Source organism: Semicossyphus pulcher, unplaced genomic scaffold (assembly GCF_022749685.1).
Source record: "Semicossyphus pulcher isolate SPU_LCO1_2020_fin unplaced genomic scaffold, fSemPul1.0.p SCAF_13, whole genome shotgun sequence".
In the NCBI taxonomy this organism is placed as follows: Eukaryota; Metazoa; Chordata; class Actinopteri; order Labriformes; family Labridae; genus Semicossyphus; species Semicossyphus pulcher.
In genome coordinates this window covers 17,843,121-17,864,294 of record NW_027211637.1, presented here as the reverse complement: position 1 = coordinate 17,864,294, position 21,174 = coordinate 17,843,121, and the positions used below count along the sequence as shown (strand labels likewise).

General features: G+C 42.0%; 1 protein-coding gene across 1 annotated transcript; it reads right to left on the bottom strand.

Moving 5' to 3' along the window:
- Positions 1–1,266: 1,266 nt before the first annotated feature.
- Positions 1,267–20,907, bottom strand: ngfa (nerve growth factor a (beta polypeptide)). The gene is made up of 3 exons (XM_069660707.1): positions 20,739–20,907; positions 4,118–4,225; positions 1,267–2,451 (listed from the first exon to the last, which is right to left on the bottom strand). The coding sequence occupies exon 3, from the start codon at positions 2,438–2,440 to the stop codon at positions 1,550–1,552; it is 891 nt and encodes a 296-aa protein (XP_069516808.1). The 5' UTR covers positions 2,441–2,451; positions 4,118–4,225; positions 20,739–20,907; the 3' UTR covers positions 1,267–1,549.
- Between the last annotated feature and the right edge of the window lie 267 nt (positions 20,908–21,174).

Sequence of the window (21,174 nt, the reverse complement as noted above, 5' to 3'; positions counted from 1 at the left end):
TAGTTTTCAGCTTTACCACAAGAGGGTGGCATGTTTTAACAAAATTCTGCCATTGCATAATCTTTTTTGGAAGTCTGTGATGGCTCTAATGAAACACAACCAGCCTAACAAAGCTGACAACGTCCTAAGAGACACTGAGGACCTCTATTGAATATTTTCTCTGGAGCTATATGAACATATAAAGAATAAAATCAACCCAACTGATGAGAACAGATCAGCTCATTATGACCGGTTTTGTCATATTCGTATTTTGTTGTATTTTGATGTTTCCTTTGTAAGACGCAAAGGCATGACCCACAGCTGTGTCTGCAAGGTGACAGTGGGAGGAGTTCAGCCACACTGCTGCAAAACAAAACAGGCAATCTATCTTTGTCTGTGTGTGTATACAGTTCAGAGCTGGATTCTCAGGCCTTCGTGGTGTGAACGACATTCCTGCAGCCTGGAAAAATCCTGGCCAATGGATGCACAGGTATGAGAGGAATGGCCGGTCGGTCTGTGCTGCGTTTGTCTGAAGTCAGTCCTGCTCTACATCTGGCTCCTGTCCCCTATCTTGTATTGACTTTGGGACCCCAAATGGAGCTCTTACCTGTTTAGAGCACAATTACTGCATAATCCTTACAAATCTTGCATTAATAGATTTCTCGCCACTTGTAGGCAGTAAACACAATCACATATTATCACCTCATAAACTTACTATGGAGTGCTTGTTAGCAAACTGTAACGTGCTAACAAGGAGGAGCATCAGCATTTATTTGGAGTTGTGTCTCTGGCCAACAGATAAATGTCCACAACTGACTCTCCACTCTAATTCAGTTGATCTTATCACAAAACATTTGGAAAATAAGTGATTCTTTCGCAGCTAAATGCTAAGCTAAAAGCTAACATTGTCTGTTTTTAGTGCTGTGAAGGTAACATACACTACCATGCCTTTTTCAGTTGAATACAAAGTCGAGTTGGGCGGTGAGACCGACCCAAAACATCAAATTTGCCGGTCATATAAACCAACAGCGAGCTGCTGGTAGCTAAAGAAGACAGAGCGAAGCCGAATGATAATTCATTTGGGTTTTTCAATACCTGGTGCTCTTAATAAATATAAAAACTTTAAAATAGGGCTTTTTTAAAACCAAAATCTGGACTGTAACGTTGTCTCAAACTGACACAAGAAACCAGGCAAGTACTGAGGTGTTTAATAAATAACAGCATGAACAACACAACAACAATAACAACAACAACATTAAAAGCTTGAATTCATTTTGTATATATACACATACTGTATATACTTTCATATTTGACTGTATAAACCATAAATATGACATGCAGTCCTCATAACTTAAAACAACCAGAACTTCTCGGACTGAGGTAGGGTCAGGGGGGCCAAGGGTTGGATTGATGAAGCTGTTTGTGTGTGTGTGCGTATGTGTGTGTTGATTGAATGGTCAGTTTGTTTGTGTTTGGAGTTGGGGAGGAGGATTACAGTATTGGCAATAAAGCTGCAGTGGCTGTTTTTGTAGAAATGTGTGTGCTGGGTTCAGAGTTCAGTGGTCAGGGGTCAGTGCCCCAGTCGTCCGGCCCAGGACTTCCGGCTGAGAACGCACACGCACGCGGCATTAATGCGGATGAAACGCCAGGCTGTCCGTTCCTTGTAGATGGTCAGGGCGCTTACGAATATGTGTGTGTTGGTGCAGTAGGAGTTCCAGCGGCGGCTGTCGATGCCCAAACAGCCTGAGTTGCCAGTTTTGGAGCCCTGTTTGCCCCCTCGTCCCCCCGACCTTCCCCCGTTTGCGATCCCGGAGCCTCTGTCTGTGGGGGACCGGCAGGTTGTCTCATAGAAGAACTGTTTCTTCACCACGTTGTTGATTGTAACATTGGGCAGCACTGTCACCTCGTTCCCAGCTATGTCTGTGGCTCGTGTCAGGTTGCCCACCCAGGTATTTATGCTGTCACACACAGAGTACTCTCCTCGGTGCATGGTGTGCGATCCTGCCCTGCGCCTTACCCTCACTCCCCTCACCCCGTCAATGTCATAGCCCTCACCCTCCAGGGCGTCATGGGATGGTTCCACCTCGCTGAAGACAACACGGGGCGAGGAGCGGTAACGTCTCTTAGAGAAGAGCTTTGGGTCCACCACGGGGATGGAGGGGTCAGGGGGGTAATCCGATGTAGAGTGCCCAACAACAGGGCTCATATCCTGGGTGTGTGAAGCTGCCCGATGGGGCTTCTTGGTCCTGTGGTGGCTGCTCCTACGATGCTCATGTGAAGAATGATGTTCAGAAAGGTGGTCCCTTGCTGCTGTCTGATGCTGTCCTGCTCTGTGATTGGCTGCCGTCTGCTGTCCTACTCTGTGGTTGGCCGCCCCGGCGCTCCAGGCCAATCCACCTGACATGTTCAGTACAGCCTGGACGCCGATCAGGAGGAGCAGGACCAGTGGTGACGACCTCATGGGCACACGTCCTGAGCCCAACACAAGAAGTAAAGTTAAGGCATGTCATGCTTGTTTAAGGTATACATACTGTTAAGATTGTTTTTGAAACTGCAAACAGATTGAAAAAAAAAGTTTTATGAGGAAAGAAGACCAATAGGTTTAGAACAAAAATTCAAATATGCCCGTTTAAACTAGAGGATTGGTTTTTTAACTTTTTAACTCACACATAAAAGAATAAGCTATCTGACAGCATTTCTTTAAACTCTGGAAACCTGAGATGGGCATTTCTCACTCAATGTAGCACAATGTAAGGTCGCAATTGTATTCCTGATTGGATTCAGCTGTTTCCATTTTGCTCAACAATGATTGGCACATTCACAGCCATGTGATTAGTCACGTCCAATCATATTTACGCAGGTGCATAGCGCGGAAATTATAACCTGTCGCTCTTCGGTTTACGCTAACGCTCTCACCGTGTAAAGTCTGTTTCTCATTCTGGATTATTTAATTAAAGTAATAAACAGTGCAGGTGCAAGTCTTTTGTTGCTCAATCCCCGCGGGAACCAGCTGTTGAAAAGCTGTTAAAAAAGTGCCAAAAAGCCAACACTTCCAATGCAAGACAGAAGCAGAGTTCTCCTGTTTTTCATGTCTTATGGCAACAACTCTATCAGAGGACTCACCGGGATTCTACTCATCTTTATGCCGGGGTCTAAGGTTAGTATCCGCTGCTGTGCTGCTTGAGCTTTCATTACATGACAATTGACGTCACATATTTGGCCGAATAGGCTACAGTCTGTTTGCTAACTGCACTGAAATGACTTGCTAATTAGTTCTTTGCTAACTTATTGGCATTGCTAATTAGCTGTGGCTGCCTAGTTGGTTATTTCTTGCTGTAGTCTTGCTGCTGTGCTGAGTCAATTTGGATTAATTATTGTCATAATGGTTGGTGCATCCTTTGAGGTGATGTTGTGCAACTGGCTGTTTAATTTGCTGCTGAATATGGGTTTTGTACGTGAATATGTGCATTACATTGCATTACTACTACAGGTGCTTGCTAAAAAGATAGCATTATCACGCTCCTGCATGGTCTGGACATATTTTCCTCTAGCAGTTTGGTTTACTCCCTTTATGTAGGCCTTCAGTATTTATCTGGTCACTAACATGTTACATGGTTGTTCATGTTATAATGGAATCAATTGCTAAACCACTGCTCATTGCTATTTTGGCTACCTTGAAGCGAGGAGTGGAGGCCTGCATTGCATAAAGCAACATGCATTTCTAGACAGTCAAGGTGCATTTTAGATAAGTATAATACCATATGTTCATGTGGTAGTTATTTAATATAATTGAGTTACATGCTGTTGCTTTGCACTCTGTGTGGAATTCATTTAGTTGGTTCCGAATGTTTATTTAAAACTTTTAAAGCATGCATGGAGCTAAAGTTTTGTTTTGTTGTTTTGCAAACGCAAACTTTAACCCTTTGCTATAACCGGTCAAATCCTCTGATTGAACTGACTTTAAAAGCTAAGTGCTAAATTTGGAGAACATTGTCAGATTCACTGAATATTCAAGAAGTATTTTCACACACTTAAGGTTGTGTAACAAATGTTTTGTCCATTACCACCATCACAGGAACATCTTTGGTACTCTGTGTGTCTTGCTTTGCATGTTGCTGTACCGAGTGTTTATGTGTACCTGTGGAATGTGTCCAGTTGAAGTGGGAGCCCCTGTGGACTCTAGAGCCAGACTCCAGTGCAGGCCGGGCCCCTCATGCCTGCCATCTGGACCCCCTGAACCACAGCTCTGAAACACACATGCAAGCAAAATACTTTACATTAACACATGGATTCACAACAAAGTCATATTCACTGTTTAAAGTAAATAATACCGTTGGTTTAATGAATGCCTGTCAATACAGTTCAAGACTGAAGTTTAACTGACGGAAAGGACACGTCTATGTGGCCAATAAAAACTACACAACAGCTTCATTTGTCATGAACGCACAATGAGTTTATTGTATCTGGGTCACACCCATATAATGAGCCTATTACACATGCTTTTACGAAGACAATGTTGTCTGTGAAACATAAAAAATACAGCGAGACATCCTCTCACAACAAAAATGCAAAGCCTAAAGAATTGCAGGTGTGAAGATAAGTTGGTGTAATATGAAATAAAGCTGGACATATCTAGTCATCCTCATCAGACTTTCATACTTTGCAGTTTCACCAAGCGCTGGAAAGCGTTAATCTCTCCCATCGGACCACCTCTGCTCTCACAGACGTACACAATTTACTATTATCTCCCCTTATCTCATGCAAAGCGCACACACACACTCACCATGTTTATCTCTTAGAGCTCAGGCTTGCCATACATTGGAATGTGCGGCATTTCACACCTCATTAGATGTTACATATATTTTTTTTTTTATTTGAACACAACCACTCGAGCATGCATCATTATTACGGGATGTGCATACATGTGCAAAAGGTGTCTTTCTTTGACACATGAGCATGTAAGACTGCATGTGATGTGAGGTTGTTTTTATGAAAGGTAAATGCTTGGATGCCTGTTGCGTGTATACACCCTTCCTCCCACACAAACATTCAAAAGGTCACCGAGGTTGAGTTGAAACTGGCGTGTCAGTATTTTAGACTTATCTTCAATGTTCTGTTAAACCTGTCTTGGTTGGCTGCTACGGTGTGGAAATTTCATGTTGTTAATGTTGAGCTTAACACTTTAAATATAACTTTGTTGTGATGGGTGCAGCATCCTGGATTGGTGTTTAGAAAGCTTAGGAAGTGATTCATGGTCCTGTTTGCAAAGCTGAAACATTATGAAGGTTGTATTTAATCTTGTACGGCACACACATCTTCTTGATAAATGAAATCCCCCCCTGTGTGGCACATAATAACCAGAAGAGGGCAGTGTTGCCTGCATGTGCTGCATAGACCAGCATTCACAGACAGAGAGGGTCAAGCAGCTGAGAAATATCAAAACGTCACTGGGCCTGTTTCCATAAGAAAGGCAGCTTGGATGCATGAGAGTTTTTGAACCACATTTTTGTACTTATCTGTCTATGTGGAGAGTTGGGATGTACTGATACCGATACCAGTATCGGAGCTGAAGTACTTGTACTCGGAAAACTACGATGAGTACCGCACCCGAATAGCACTTTACGGCTTGACGTTAGCCTCCCGTTGGTTAAGCAGGTAGGCGGAGAAGCAAAGTTGAATGTTAAAATGTCAGCAACAGTTGCATCATTCTATCTATTTACTTTGTTACAGTCAAAGTTAGGAATATCTGATGAAAATGAAACATCTTTTCAAAGTCATTATGAGAACTGTAACTATATTATTAAGTACTCATATCGGTACTTGGTGTCTGCAAGTACCAGAATTAAAGTACTTGTTTGAAAAAAAGTGGCATCCCTCATTTTTAGGAGCTTCTATTTAATTCTATTTATACTTCTTTTATCTACCTTTTTACTCCACAATGTTTATATTACCTATTGTCACTTGTTAATTTTTTTTTTTTTTAAGACTTAGGTTTTTGATCGTGTAAAAATATAATTATGAGCTTTAAAATATGTTATGTAAATGACCCAAAAAGGTCTAAAGTAATATCTTCACACAGCAACAATGTTAAATGCTGCTAATATATTTCCCCCCAGGGTTTAATAAAGTATTTCTGATTCTGATTATATGTATTTTCATGTAATAATAATCCAATGTTATAATGTTCTGTGAGTCTAAAACTGCTAAAATCATATGCACTTTTACCAAAGTAAAATCTGCAGGACTGAAGCATGTATTGAAATACTTCAACATAGTTGTATTTGAGCATTTACATCAATACAGCTGCTGCCGCAGGGTCAGTTTGGCATTGCATCTGTAAAACAATCAACCAATCTTGGAGATGAACTATTGTCTGAGACTTCAGAGAAACTGACCTGCTGCTGATATCATGCACACACGCACATGGAGCTGGTCCAAACAGGCAGCGAGTTGATTGATCCCGGCTGACGGGCAGCGCACTATTTACATGGCCGAGGGAGAGACGGGAGGATCCTAATGGTAAAAATATGTGGCTAGTGTTTAATGCCAGTGGAGCCAGCGTAAACACTGCGGTGCGGGAGCACAGGGGTCAGGGCAGTTTACAGAGCACCTCTGATTTACCGGATTACTTCAGCACTGGATCAGAATCTGTCTGGTGATCCTGCCAACCCCCTCGCGAATGCACGCATATGGAAGTTTGAAGTGTTCAGTGAAAAGTGTTTGGATCTGCTCCCAATGCTGTTTGTTTGTGTTGTAAACAAAACCATGCACTGCTTCACAATCGCGCACTAGGCTCACTGGAAAGATAAAACACATCTGCCACAGTTTGGGGTTACTGACTGGGCTTGGAGCAAAAAAAATGCTAGGTGAAATGTACCAATGGATTTTACATGCTTGCATATGTCCTATATCAACCTGTGGGGATCCATATGGTACTGATAAGACAGGAAGTGCTGTGTGAGGCTCCCTGCGCTTTGACATGCACAGGTCAGACAGTGAGCTGCTTTCCTCTTTAGTATCCAGGCGGAAAAATCAAAGTACACAAACACACATGGGAGATGCCCAGCAGAATCGGAGACAGTCCTGCTCTCATGTGCCAGCCAAACAATGACAAAGGTATTCCAAAACAGTTACAGCAAACACCACAGAAATGACAGCTGCAGTATGGTTCAAATTTTCAAACACTCAACATACTGTATTAATACACTCTGGGATAAACAAAGCAGTGATCCTATTTGCTATTATGATTCATGCCTCGTACAGTTTGCACCAAGGAGGATGTTTATGAGAGCAGACTTTGTAAATCAGCCTCATGTGGATGCTCTAAAGAGGTTCCCTCTCACAGAAGGCGAAGTCGACGTCTTTGCCAAACTGTAAATCAAGACGTTTTCTGTTGACTCAACCATCCCTTTCAGTTGGCAGGAGCGTTCATGGCACCACATGGCACTACCTGGTTAAACGAGATTGCCAAAGGTGATGAAAGGATGTGGAACGAAGACACAAGTCACGCAGCTGCTGAGGTTGTGACCTGGGAAGCCAATCATTAGGCAGCATGAGAGTTAAACACTTCAGACGGAGACTAATTGCTTAGCCCAAGGCAGCGGAGCCATGCAACACATTTACTGGAAGTGTTAGCCTGTAACACATTCTCTTTTAGTCTGCCAGCGTACAAGATGCTAAACTGATCGGAATCTGGTAGCTGCAAGCTGCCAAATTTCTGCATGTGGTTGCAGTGAAGCGTGTTGACTGGCAAGGCAGGTGGGCCAAAACGTGTGCAGCTCGAGAGAGCGTTTCCTGCCATCAGACGGAGGTTAGTTTACATCCAGCACGGCGTTTGTTCCTATCTGTGCAACACATTAGTCATTAGATACGAGTCCTTGTTAAAAGATGTGCGAGAGCGCCGTGTCAACACCTCAAAAACAAACACACACCTCTCTCGCGCGGTGACGACAGCAGAGCCAGATTATGAACGGGTGAGAGGGAGAGACTGACAGCTGCAGAGATGGAGAGAAAAGAGCCGGAGAGAGGGTGATGCAGAGGAAGGTAAACAGTTTTTCTGCGTCTCTCATCATGTCAGTGTAGTGCAGTTCCTCCTGCTGTCATCTACTGGAAATAATTATCATGAGGGTGGACTGCCAGGTCGACGTGCTCGCTTTTCTCTTTTATACACTTCCAAATGTGAGAGCCATTTAGTTGTGAAATATTTCCTTTTTAAAAACGGTGCTTAATGCTTGTTAATCAATGGTTGACAATCTGGATGACTCTTAAGCATCTGTCTTTAAGGACCAAATAATTCTTACTTTTGGTGAAGGTTTAATCGGATAATAGCTCTTCAGTTAGTCTCGCAGCAGCATTCAATTGTGCTTTAGATGCCTTTTATTTAACAGAGCCGTATTTACGACAACAAGGCCTCCATTTCTCGTTCTGTCACTGTCGCGTTTGTACTAATCGCAGCTTCTCATCTACAGGAAGACAATCTCCTCGTCACAGTATAGACAAGCCGCCATGGGAAACAAATACAACAGCCAAGATTCTGCCATGAATCAAGTTTTTGTCACGCAAACTGATGTCATGCAGTAGACGTTAAAAGCACAATGAAGCTGCACTCTCCAAATGTTCTTGAGAGGCTGTCAGTGATCTCGCTATTCTTGGAAACGCTTACAATGTCTTGTATATGGGATACACGGCAAGGGTCGACAACAAAACATGGCAAATACTGCTTTAGCTACTCTTGAAAATAACTGATTAGTCATAAGTGTCGCTATTCTGTGCCTTTGTTTTTCAATCTGCTAACACTTTGGTTTCAGGCCGGGGGTAAAACTAAAAGCGAATATGAGAAAGTTGTAATTTGAGTACCAGAGATGAGAGAGATCCGCTCCTGGCCTGTCCTCTCCCCTCGTCTTCATGTTTAAAAGACATTTGCTGAGGGAACAAAGGCACCTGTTGTACATCAGGGATACTTCAAAAAGTAAACGGTGCTGCTCCGGCCTCGAGACACAGGAAGAGCGAGACAGGCAGCGTCAAACTGACAGACACACACAACCTGTTAAAGCACTTGACTCCTCGGGGCGATGACAAATGATGCAAGAGATGCAGAACAAAAGGACATTTACTGTACGTTTATGGCATGAACTGACCGACTGCTACAATATGGAAGAAAAGAACGTGTGTGTGCAGTTCTTGAAATCAGCTTGTATTATCATGATGGGTTCATTGGGTGCAGCAATAAAATATGCCTGGAGTCCACGACAGGCAGGTATATGCATTTCCAAGACGGACCACTTTCATGCAGTAGTTGGCTGATACTGGCAGGAACTACACTCGGTCACTAATCGCTTCACAGCTCAGTGAAGCAATGCCAACAAGACCTCTGAAAATACCTGTGCTCTCAGGTTTTATGGGAAAGCAATTTAAACAAACATACCTCTAATAAAACCAATCAAGACTTGGTACAAAGAAGTGAGAGTGCAGATACGAAGAAGGTATATGCATGATTGGCGCCTTTTAGGATTTAATATGGCTAAACCAAACTTTAGTGGATGATAATATTCTTAGCCCACAAAGTTTTCATCTGTTTAGTGGTAGGAAAAAGGCCCTTGAACTCCATCCAGTAGCTGCACCTTCTCTCTGGTCTGAGCCTTTATTTGATCTGCGTGTAGTTTAACCATCCAAGACATTCCCTTTAAGTGAAATGCCTTTTGGGTAACATATCCATGTGACTCGGAAGTGTCTCTCTCCCCGGTGCGTCTTCAAGAAAAGTACTAGGATGTACAACACACATGGTGAACCGCATGTTTTCCATTGGTTGTTAAGTTACAGTAGTCAGCAGAAAGTGAATAAAGTAACAGTTTTATGCCACTTTACCACAACGTCTTCACAGGTTTGATAATTAGCTAGTCAGCAGTTCCAAGCCAGGCTAGAGCCAACCGATTCGTCCAACTTAACAATCAGTTTCTCCACTATGGTTCAGAGGGCCAATGCTCTCTCGAGACAATGTTATGCCGTGTTAAATTAAATGTTCAGTCACTTTGTTGGTTTTTCTGAGCTTTTTTAGAATTCTTACCACTTAGCCGTTAGCGTTGTCGTTATCGGGCGGCTAGCTTCAGATGTGCGCTTGTAAAAGTTATTTCTCAAAGGTTTAGTAATATGCTTTTGGCGTCGATTTCTCTGAATTGTTGTAACTTGAAACATTATTTTTCAGCCCTAAAACAAATCATTTTACAATGTCCCAAAAAGTACAAAAGATTTTAAAATAAAAAAAACTGCAACTACTAGTCAGAAAGTCGACTTAAATTTATGACAACTACTGGACTACGAAAATCTCAATGCTCGTAGCCCTAATGTACAGCACAAACCATCATTTTATACTGGAGTTTGTATTCATCAGCTGGGATAATGAATAAGCTTTTGTATCTGTTCAGGGTATCTTGAGAATATCAGGGGAGCAGGGAGCAAAGGTGTGGATACTAAAACGGGAACAGACTTTGGCAAATAGCCAATTTGTTCATTCTGCAGTTTTGTGACTTTCTCTGGTTCTGTCTTTCTGTCTGTCAGTCTGATTTCACTGATCCAAGTTCTCCCTTTCTGCACCATGAATCTAACCTCATGTTTGTCCTTTCTCACGGTTCAAATCAACGGGTAACTTCCTTGGTACATGGTCATTTCTGTATCTTAGAGTGAAAGCAGATTTCAACACTTTGCAAGCAAATGTGTGCAGGTGCAGAAGGCTGCTCTGGTGGATCCTTTATCAGTTCCTCGTGTTGTAGGAAAATTACACAACCATTTTCTGATCATGTCCATAAGCCCTCGCACTGGGGAAATGATTGTCCTGTCTCTTTTCCAACTTGGCAATCTCTAACCTAGTCTGTGTTTTTGTTTGTTTATTGTTTTGTTATGCAGGATACAAATAATTGGCTACTGCTTCAGAAGCTGTAATGGGATTTCTCTACAGAAATGCCAAAAACACAGACAATAGGACTTCAATTCATTGTGGAAGGAATTTGCCTTGGAACTGGGATAATTAAAACAGTTGGACCTGCGTCTACATATGGCTCCACTTTGGCTTCTACAAGAAAAGTAGATGTTAATGTGTTGAGTCAAGAGGGGAGAGATTGCCAGGCATCGTAGCCAAATGTAAATACCTTGTCATTAATTTTAATCCTCGGCACCTTTCAGACAATTAGTACATGGGAATTTGAAGTCTCCTTGTCATCGTTGTGTCTTCTTTCTCTTTGATGGACAGCCCTTTGTCATAGACAAGTCACACGTTCCCATCTAAGATTAAAGAACACAGTTCCAGGAACCACAGGCCTTAAGTTTGGCGTTCACTGCATCTCTCAGCCCCAAAGAACATAATTTTATCTGTTTTCAGCTGACATTGCACACATCTTCAGCTACACATAACGCCACATGTGGTAAATACTTGGCGTCAACTCTTAGCACAATATTTGTTCCAGAGTTGTCTTTTTACGTGCAAGGGCAACCCTGAGACAAAGCAGAGATGTGACTACAGTGTAACCTCAGACTTTCCCTTGTTGTCACACATTGTCTTACAGTAAGTGGAACAATGATTCATCATAATAGAAAGATTGAATCCTTGTGGTGTTTTTTGAAGGAAATCCAAAGTACACAACATTTTTAGCTGAGAGCAAACTTTCAGTGGTAATTGCATTTAGAGGAAAACGGGATGAGTGGCAAATAGAAACTGTAAAGTGAAACAATGCTGCTCTTTGTACACCAACAAATATCTCTGGGAGTTTTTTGTTTATTAATATGGTTACTTGCATTTTTCAGAAAATTCGATACTTGATATGTTACAGTATGTAATGCACTACAAAGGTTTCTGGGGATGTTCCTGAAAAGGTGTGCTCAAAGTTGTACTATAATGGGAAAGAGAACTGAATGTGTGTAGTTAAGACACTATGGCAACATGAAAGAGCCTGTTCCTTTAGATCTTCAGATACAATTGGCTTGACATATTTCACCCCATTACAGTGGCAGAGCAAGGGTCTTTTTCTGTGTTCCATGTTGTTAGTGGCAGCATTTACTGCTCCACAACTCCCCAATGTACCAAACATCATCACATCAACTACCATGCAAATGTTGTTAGCAGTAGATGGCTCTGTTTCAGGCTTTCAAACATGGTACCTACATCTGCAAGGTGATGTTTTGCCAAGTCTTTTGTCTGGTTCGATAAAGAGGCAGGTGTGTTCTTGCACAGTTCCTGAAATTCAGAAACACAAGTGTTCAGTTTTGATTGGTTTGTCTTGCAATTCAAGCATTGGTCAACCAAGATTGTCTGTACCTCCAAAAGTCAGTGCTGCTCAGGTTAAAGTTTAACACTTTCTAATTGTAGACATTAACGTGAACACATCCGAGCACTTTTCTGACACAACTGCTGTGAGTTGATTTGAATGTCTACTTTAAAATGGCCCTCAAAGTCAATGAATTTCATTGCTGTGATGTTGCTTAATGTCCTCTTAATGAACTCTGCCTGCTGTCTTGGACCCCTGCAAAACTCAAGACATGAGGTTCTTTTGGCAATGAGGCAAAACCACAACCAGAACACCGTGCCTTTGTTATTTAAAGTTTGTGTCTCCCTATTCAACCCCTCTCTGTGACTTGGCCCTTCCCCAGGCAACCCAGCCTCTCCCTGCACTGGACCAGCACACGTGGGAGGCCGGTCCTCCAGGCCTTTAAGGCAGGATGAACACAATGATGAACATGTTTTCCAGACCCCTAGTTTTTATGACCTTGACATTCAACAATCTTCTCATGACAAGTGGTTAATCTTTTGGCATGGACGTAGTTGTAACTCCCCCTTCCTTGTGAGAATCTATGATCCCACAGAGAAGCATTGAGAGGAGGAGGACCAGAGACAAAAATGTCTGTCTGGCCACGGAGAGAGATCTAGATGGAGGGATGGAGAGGGAGGGATTGGACATCAAGGGACGAGGAGAGGCAAGTAATGGAGGGTGGGGTATGGATGGGCAATGAGATGTCCTGGGAATCCAGAACATAAAGGAGCATGTGAAAGGAAGAAGCAGGGCAAGGAAGGATAAGGTTGTAGGGGAGCAGAGAAGGAAACAAAGAGGAATTCAAGGACAAGGAAGTAGGGAGGAGGATTGAAGACTACAGGGAGTTGCAAATAGTTGGGGATCAGGAGACACACAAGACTTTCCCAATTATGTCTTTCTTCACAACAGCGTTCACAGACAAAGACAAGGCAAAAAACTAAATGTCATTGTTGTAGCTCATGATTATTTACTCCTAGGGCATTGACCACAGGCCTTCAAAAGGATGTCTGTTGTCCAAGCAGAGGTTTATTTTCATGTTGATACTGATCATCCAGGGGAGTTCAACTTTATTGCCTAAAACACATAAATAAATCTCAGCAGTGCTTCTGATTAAGATCAATGACTAATGTTGGTATGAGTCATCCAGTTCATCATCTTGAGCGTGATTTGACTCATCTTACATTCTGATATCTCCACTCTGAATGCGCCGTTTACAGATCGTACCCTCAAAGAAATCAAGCGTATGGATTTGCATGTGACACTTTGACTACATGCAGTTGCAAACAAAACAGCAGAGGAGCGATCGTGAATGAGTCACCCAGGTAAATTTGCTACAGAACAGAGCGACACGTGGGCGTATAGAGACAGACCGGCTCACTCAGAAACCCAAGTTTTTCATTGGTGCTACACTCTTGCCTGACGCCATAAGCATGGGTGTGGGCCCATAGAAGCAAACTGGGTATATGATGCGTCAGACATTGGAATATGCATGATTGGTATTCCCTTATTGTTCCAACTGGTACACTGTAATAAAACTGTTTGTGCTTCACGGTAAGCTTATAAATATTGTCCACTTCGTATGGGTATCTTGGAGGAAGAGCTAATCAATAAGAAAAAGGTACTGGGCAAGTCCCTTTTTTGAGGCATATTATGATGAAGTAATCAAAGTGACATAAAGGTGTGGACAGCATTTGAGTGGCTGTTACAGAACAGCTAAAGTTCTCTGACTATTAGCGAGCATTGAGCCAGGCCTTCCATTTTGAAATGGTGTCATATGGATCAAATTTGTTGAACGTCTTTTGGGTTAAAGGTCAACCAGCCAGTGTGGCAGCTCTGAAGCATGTGGACATGAAGATCTCACTCTAGGACTGAACCAAAATAGGAGAAGACCTCACTCACATAACGACATCCTGCCGCCATGTTTCAACTAACCTTAAATCCTAATTTTGTTTGATTTGTTTTTTTATCCATGCTGTTTGATTAGCTGATACCAGAATATTGCAACAACTATTGGTTAGACCATACATTTTGTGCTGCTCTCAGTCAAGATTTAAAGTATGGATGTTCCCATACCATGTTTTCCTTCCCTGGTACAGATTCAAATACCACCATGTGTTGACCAATACAGAGAATCCCTCAGATACCATCAGGATAGACACTGATTTAGTAGCCATGACTAACATTACACTCTCCACTACATTGCGATGTTGTTGTTTGATACCATCACATAATAATTAACCTGAAACCTGTTGATTTTTTGGGGGAGGGCTAATGCGTTATGGTATCGGAATTGGTACACTATTCGCCAATACCTGATATACCTAATACCTGCATTTTAGGCAGTATGTTATGCGGATATCAGAACAGGTATCCATAATGGAACAACTCTAATTAAAAGTGTACCGAACAAGGTTTCAGCTGTCTTCTTTGTTTAACCATATAAAACAGACCGCTGTACTGTTATAGCTGGCCTTGTCAGAACTGTACTTAAACCTCCAAAGAGTTTAAAAATGCGATGCTGTCGTCGCGCCCACTGTTTTTTTTTTTATTACCATCTCACCCCTCTCACTAAAGACTTGACCCGGCCATTTTCTGTTCTGTGTGGTCTCCACGTCTTTCTGTCATCCACCTCCCTCAGTCCATATCTTCCTCCTCTCCCTCTTTTTTCCCCTCTGTGGCTGATGTCAACCACCTGTCTGTGTGGGACCTCCCAGGCCCATCCTCTGTCTGTTAGCAGCATGCCATGTTCAGAGTGTGAGCAGAGCTATGGTGAAAAGATAAGAGTGGCTACTTTCCAGCACGTCTGCGTGTTTGTGTGTGTGTGTGTTTATGTGACCTGCAGCGAGGATTTAGATGAATTAATATTTACTGTGGAGCCTAATGCGCAGGCTTAACAGAGAATCCAGGAAAGAGAAATTGCCTCCTAAGGCAGCATCTTTATCAAAAGTTCTCATCACAAACCATCAGTCCTGAAGTTTGAACTAAAAGAAAAACTTGGTGACAGACTGGTCTGACTGAAACAACTACAACAAGAATTACTCATAAATTTCTGCTCATTGTGTAGGAGGCCAATCTGTTGCGGCCAGTGGCTCATCTTCCTGCATACTGTGCATTCCCCAATCAACATAATCCGAATAAGTGCATAATAAGTGGCTTCACTTGTATCCTTGGGGCTAAGGCGTGTTTAAGTGTTTGATGAGTATCCAACACAGACACGTATACATACACACACACGTACTCAGACCAATGTACGAACCACATTCCAACATTGGTGGGTTGTATCTCTTAAATTATTTTAATAAAGTAAAATTTTTGCCTCTCAATTTGGAAGAAGTTGTAATAAACATATTTTCTGGCCGAAAAAATCCCGTTGAGAGCAAATGCTTTTTAAATGTTTAGGCCTTGACAATTTCAAAAGTTTTCTTGCTCTGTTTATGGCAACGAGGGAGAGGTTCATGTCCAGACAAGCCTCCCAATCGGGATAAAGGGAAAGAAAAGTGAGAGTGAGACGGTGTCATCACATCAATCCAAATGTGTACACACGCACATAAAAAAGGAGTTGCGGTAAATTCAAAACATCAGGCTTGCACTAAATCAACAGATTAAGAACTCAACATTGTTATTCTTGCAGTAAGAAAAGCCCGGGTAATTCAGTGATTTATCAGCTACTGTGTGTTTGGGCTGCGTGAACATGCATAAGAGACAGCCATAGCTGAAAGTCATAGAGGCATTTAATGTGGAATGAGCAGGCATGTCTGCACATTTAGATGTCATTCTTAAAGCATATACAGCGCACACACGCGCATGTGCACAGACATTGAAACAGAAACACGCAGTCACAGGCAAACATTACACCCTTTGATCGAGCACCTGTCGAAATCAGATCTTCAACAGTCAAACACAAAGGCCGACTTGCATTAACAGACCTGGATTCACTTTTCAATGTATGGAATAGTCCAAACACAGGAGTGTATTATGCTTGATCCAGTGCTGTGTGAAGGGGCTTAAAACCAGGTCCACATGGGGAAAAAAGGTGCAAAACAATCCAGCTCAAGTCTGACAACAATCCTGTCCAAACCTTGAAAGTTACAATTGTCAAACAAAGTTAGCTTGATTTCCATTGAATTCTTTTTTTCCCTAAACATTGTGAGATGTTGTTTGTAAAGGAAATGTCAACAAGAATTACTGCAGAAACAAACTCTAGAGGTGACTTCACGTTTCCATATCCTTCACTCTTCCCTTTGCTCTCTGTTGCTGTGCCACAAGATTCAGGATAGTGACCTGCGCTGACCTCCAGTTTTCCTCCAAAAACACAGACGTCACCCCAGGCCCACACTGTGACCTCTTACCTCTCCCACTGAACACTTCAGCTGGTTCACTTTACACCAGATGTTCTTACCCCCCTCTGTGCTCTGACCTGCGCCAGACTGCAGCGCTAGTGACCCTTCAGACAACCAAAGCAGGGCCTGGGTTTAGTTTTTGACCCACGGATTATCATCTGCTCTTTTTTCCCCCAAACAGGGAAGCTTTGTTCTGGATGTTCAAACATTAACACCATTTAACACAGACAGAGAGAAAGATTCTTTCTTCTCCTTAACGGTATGTTTTGTTCTTCTACGGTGTTAATTCAGGAACTAAGTAAAGACTAAAAATGAAATGTGTGCTTTTGTTTTGTAGCCTTTTTTTTCAGCAAAACGCATTAGCTTTATTTTGAAATGAATACATTTCAGGTAAAAAAAAAAGCCTCTCTATCATTCGGTGAGCTCTTGGAGCTTATGACACTTTTGCTAATGTAATGGGTTAACGCAAAGTACGTGCTCGAAGATACAATTTTTGGGCCTCGGCTCAGAAACAAATGGGACTTTATTTTGTTAAGATGAGACCTCAATAGGATGAAATAATCAGACATCATGTTTCTGTGCGCGCTAACCCCTAATTAGTGTTTTTGATGCCAGCTGGCATTTTTCCAGATTTTCGAGTAACACTAGTATTACTACATTATGTGGTATGTTATCTACCATACCAACCACTTTCTCCAGGGCATCAGTAGTTATGTGTTTTAACATGTCTATTAAATCACTTCACATAATTCCAATTAGGGGTGGGACAAAATATCTAATGTGGCAATATACGTTTATGGTCATCCTGACTTGCAATACAAGTATTGACACTAAGTATATATATTTTTATTAAAAAATAAATGGCGCTCATTTTGACTCACTGCGTGAACTACCTCCTCGCAGTGGCGCTTATGACATGAATAAGTTTAACATGATCCGAAATTAATTAGCCAAAGATGTTTATCAGATATCGTGATGTATCATTATGTGATTGGCTTGTCAATTATCGCTGTATCGTCATATTATTGTTGTTGTGGGCTACGTATCGCGTATCGTATCGTGAGTTACCCTGTGATTCCCATCCCTAAATCCAATCACTACTAATCACTGTAGACATGAGGTCTCATATGCTGCAAGTGAGTGGTGTTTAACACTACTTTTAATGGTTAATCTAGGACTAAAAGTTCAATAAAAATAGGTTTACAAAAGTGGAAAATAAGACACACAGAATCCAGCACAGTGCTTTAAAGTTAGGGTGTTCGGACAATGTGTGCGATACACCTCTGAGAGTGATAATAGACAAACAACTGCAGGACCATTTAATATCTTTAGAGAATCAAACCTGGTTTTTAGGATATTTGTTGTTTATAATCTGACTTTAAGGGTTGGGCGGTCAGCGTCGGGCCCTCAGGTTAAGTAGCCACAGTTAAACTGACAACCCAGGTGTGCTGTCACAGCCTCTCCCCTGCACAGGTGTTCTATACAACGATCTTCAGTCTAGACAGCTCACACTTTTACATCCTTTTATGTGTCTAAGAAGGGGGGGGGTTGGACCTGTCATAATCTGAGTCAGTACACTCTCAGAGATGTGCATACGTGCTTGGACGATGACACAATCTCACAACTCTACGTAGGAAAACTGCCATCAAGTAAAAATGTGTTGAATAGCACAACTTGTATTTACCAGATTTTTGCCATTATAGGAGAACAATAATTTGTGAGACCCATGATGAATAATTTCAGTCCATTAACGCATCGAAACACAGAACGAAAAGGAAACGCATCCATCAGTTACTCAGCTGACAAGCACGTAGCCAGGCTGGCTAAAAATGGTGCAGTGGTAATGATGTAATGGCTGATAAATGGTGCACTTCCACTTAAAACTCAGAAGCTATGTCATACTTTGGTGGGATGGTTATATACTTTTAATAAAGAAAATGACCTAACTTTAACCTGTAAATGTGGGTCGTTTTGGCCATACACATTTAATGAACAATAACTTAGAAACAGACGTTGAAGTTTGAAAAAAAAGTTTAAATAAATTGGATCTAGAATTCCATATTTTTGTTTGTGTAAATAACCAATGGATATTGGGTAAAGTGAACTCGATAGAAAGGCATTCGTTTACACGAACACAATAATAACTGAGTTTGATATATTTTTCATACAGTAACTACTTATTACTATATGTAGCTATTGTTAGCTATAGTCTTTCCCTTCTTCTCTCTTCTCTCAGTCAGAAACACACATGCACGCGCACACATACATACATTCATGCACACACAGGTGCTAACATAGGGAAAGCTGTAATTCAGCTTCAAAGGGAAACCTGAGAGGGTCATGAATAATCACAGACATCTTTGTCTGTGGGGGGAAAACAGCACTGTCCATCTGCCCTCCACACACACACATACAGTAGTTTATATGACAAAGCTTTTTTTAACTGTATTGTTGGGTCAACTCGCTGGTTTGAAGAATATATAAAGTATCAGGTTTCTTTCATTGAAACTCAAATCAAAGCATTAAAAATAATGTGATTTTAAAATAATGTTAAACAATTTTTTTTGTTAATTATATTTAAGCGACGGGAGACAATGCAATTACAAACCAAGCCACATGTAGGTATGCCCTAAAAATGTGACATGAAAGTGCACCTTCATGTGTGAGACAAGATGCATGTGGTAAGTTTACTATATTTACTGCATATATACTCTATATTTAATGTGATAGCCGCTCTGTTGTTGGTGTTGCTTGCTGCTAGCTGCCTGATAATGACAGAACAGTGATGTTTTCTTACATGGTAAGGACTGTATGCTTCGACTGTGCAAAGCCTTTTAAGGACACAGGACATCAATTTATTAAGCGTATCAACACATAAATGTTTGCATATCTATTTGTTTAACAGGTTATCATCTAAATCGTCAAGTATTAACCACATGGACTGTATCTGTTGGGATGTCATGTATGATATACAGCCGGGCCGCTGCAGCTTTCTCTTCCCACTTCCTCTGTGGACCAACAGAGAGGTGATGAAAACACACTTGGCTCCCCAACGGCACACACTGGCAGCAAAACTGAAGCTCGTAAACAATTTAGACAATTTAGTTTTGTGGAGAACTGAGCACATTTCTCTGGAGAGCTTCGCTCTCCGGCCTGTGCTGAAAGTTTCAATGCGTTGTCTTATCCAACACAGATGTACACACACAATCATGTGGAAAGAGACTATGTTAAAAACACACCTGCACATAAAGTTCTAACGCGGCTGACCAACTGGGGGCCCCTGTTGAAGCCTTCTATGTGTGATGTTTGTTTGTGTGCGTAAATGTTGGTCCGCGGTGACATTCCTCCCCTGTCAAAGCCCTGTAAGGAATTCCCTGGTAGGAGTGGCAGGCATGAGGTCTGTGTTTAGCACACATGCTTACATACACACATAATAACACCCAAATATACATAAAAGTTTAAAGAATTGATCAGCTGCACACACACACACAAGCACCAGGCCCCACCCAGACGTACACAAGGATAACCTCAGCTGCAAACTTCATGTTGGACATTGGAGCTCATCAGAATCTACAGGTCCTTTAAGGGTTGTGTAACATGAGCGCAGAGAAAGACAGATAGAAAAAGAGGGGGAGAGACGGAGAGATAGAAAGGAGAGAGGGAGGGAGAGAAAGAAGGTAACCTGATGTCCCAGGAGAGTTTTGAACAGTGAACTGGTTCACATTGAAGTTTGGAGAACCCCTTTTTCCCCTAATCCTCACCTCTAGTCTCTATTTCTTCCCCCCTCTTCCATTCTCATTCTCCATCCATGTACACCTGGAAAACTGCGGAAACTGACTGAAAACTCAAAGAACAAACTTTACATTCATAACCCAGCTTAATTTTTCTCTCCACCTCCTGCGCGTGGTAGTCAACTTGAGTTTTCTCCCTGCAGCAGAGGTCTGACTGCTGCTGCTGCTCAGTCTCAATTCAGAGGCTCCACTTTCACTTAATGACAGGTAAGGAGAAAAGTTGAGTGTAAATCTTCTGAGAGAGACTGTTTCTTGATTTCTCTGTCCCACACACACCTCAAGCATTAACACAAAGTTTAATTAAAGTTTTAAAAGAACAAGATAGGACTCACCGCCCTCTTAATGCTCCTTCTCTCTCCACTGGGTGACAACTTCCAAATCAACTCTGCTATATTCCACCTCACTCTCTCTCCAGGCCGAGGGCAGAATTATCCCAAACTCCCCAAAATCCCGCTCCTGCTTTCAAAGCTGTGAATCCAGGTCTCGGGCCATCTACTTCTGTCTGTCTCCCTCCCACACTCTTTGGGAAATGGATTGTTCTAAAAGTTTAGTAGAGGAGTCCCACAGCTGCTCCCTCCCTCCCCGTGCGGCTCACTGCAGGTCCTAGTGCCTACCCTTTGCACGTGCTGCGTGGAGGAAAAAAACCACACAGCTGCTCGTAATTTACACCTAGCTGCTGTTATTCATTCTTTCTTTCCAGTTTCATCGACTTTGGTTTCTTTTGTGTAAGTCTGTGGAAATTCACTTTCACCCGGGGATGATTCAGCT

Coding starts and splice junctions, on each gene's coding strand:
- ngfa (XM_069660707.1), bottom strand. CDS start 2,440: ATGAGGTCGTCACCACTGGTCCTGCTCCTCCTGATCGGCGTCCAGGCT.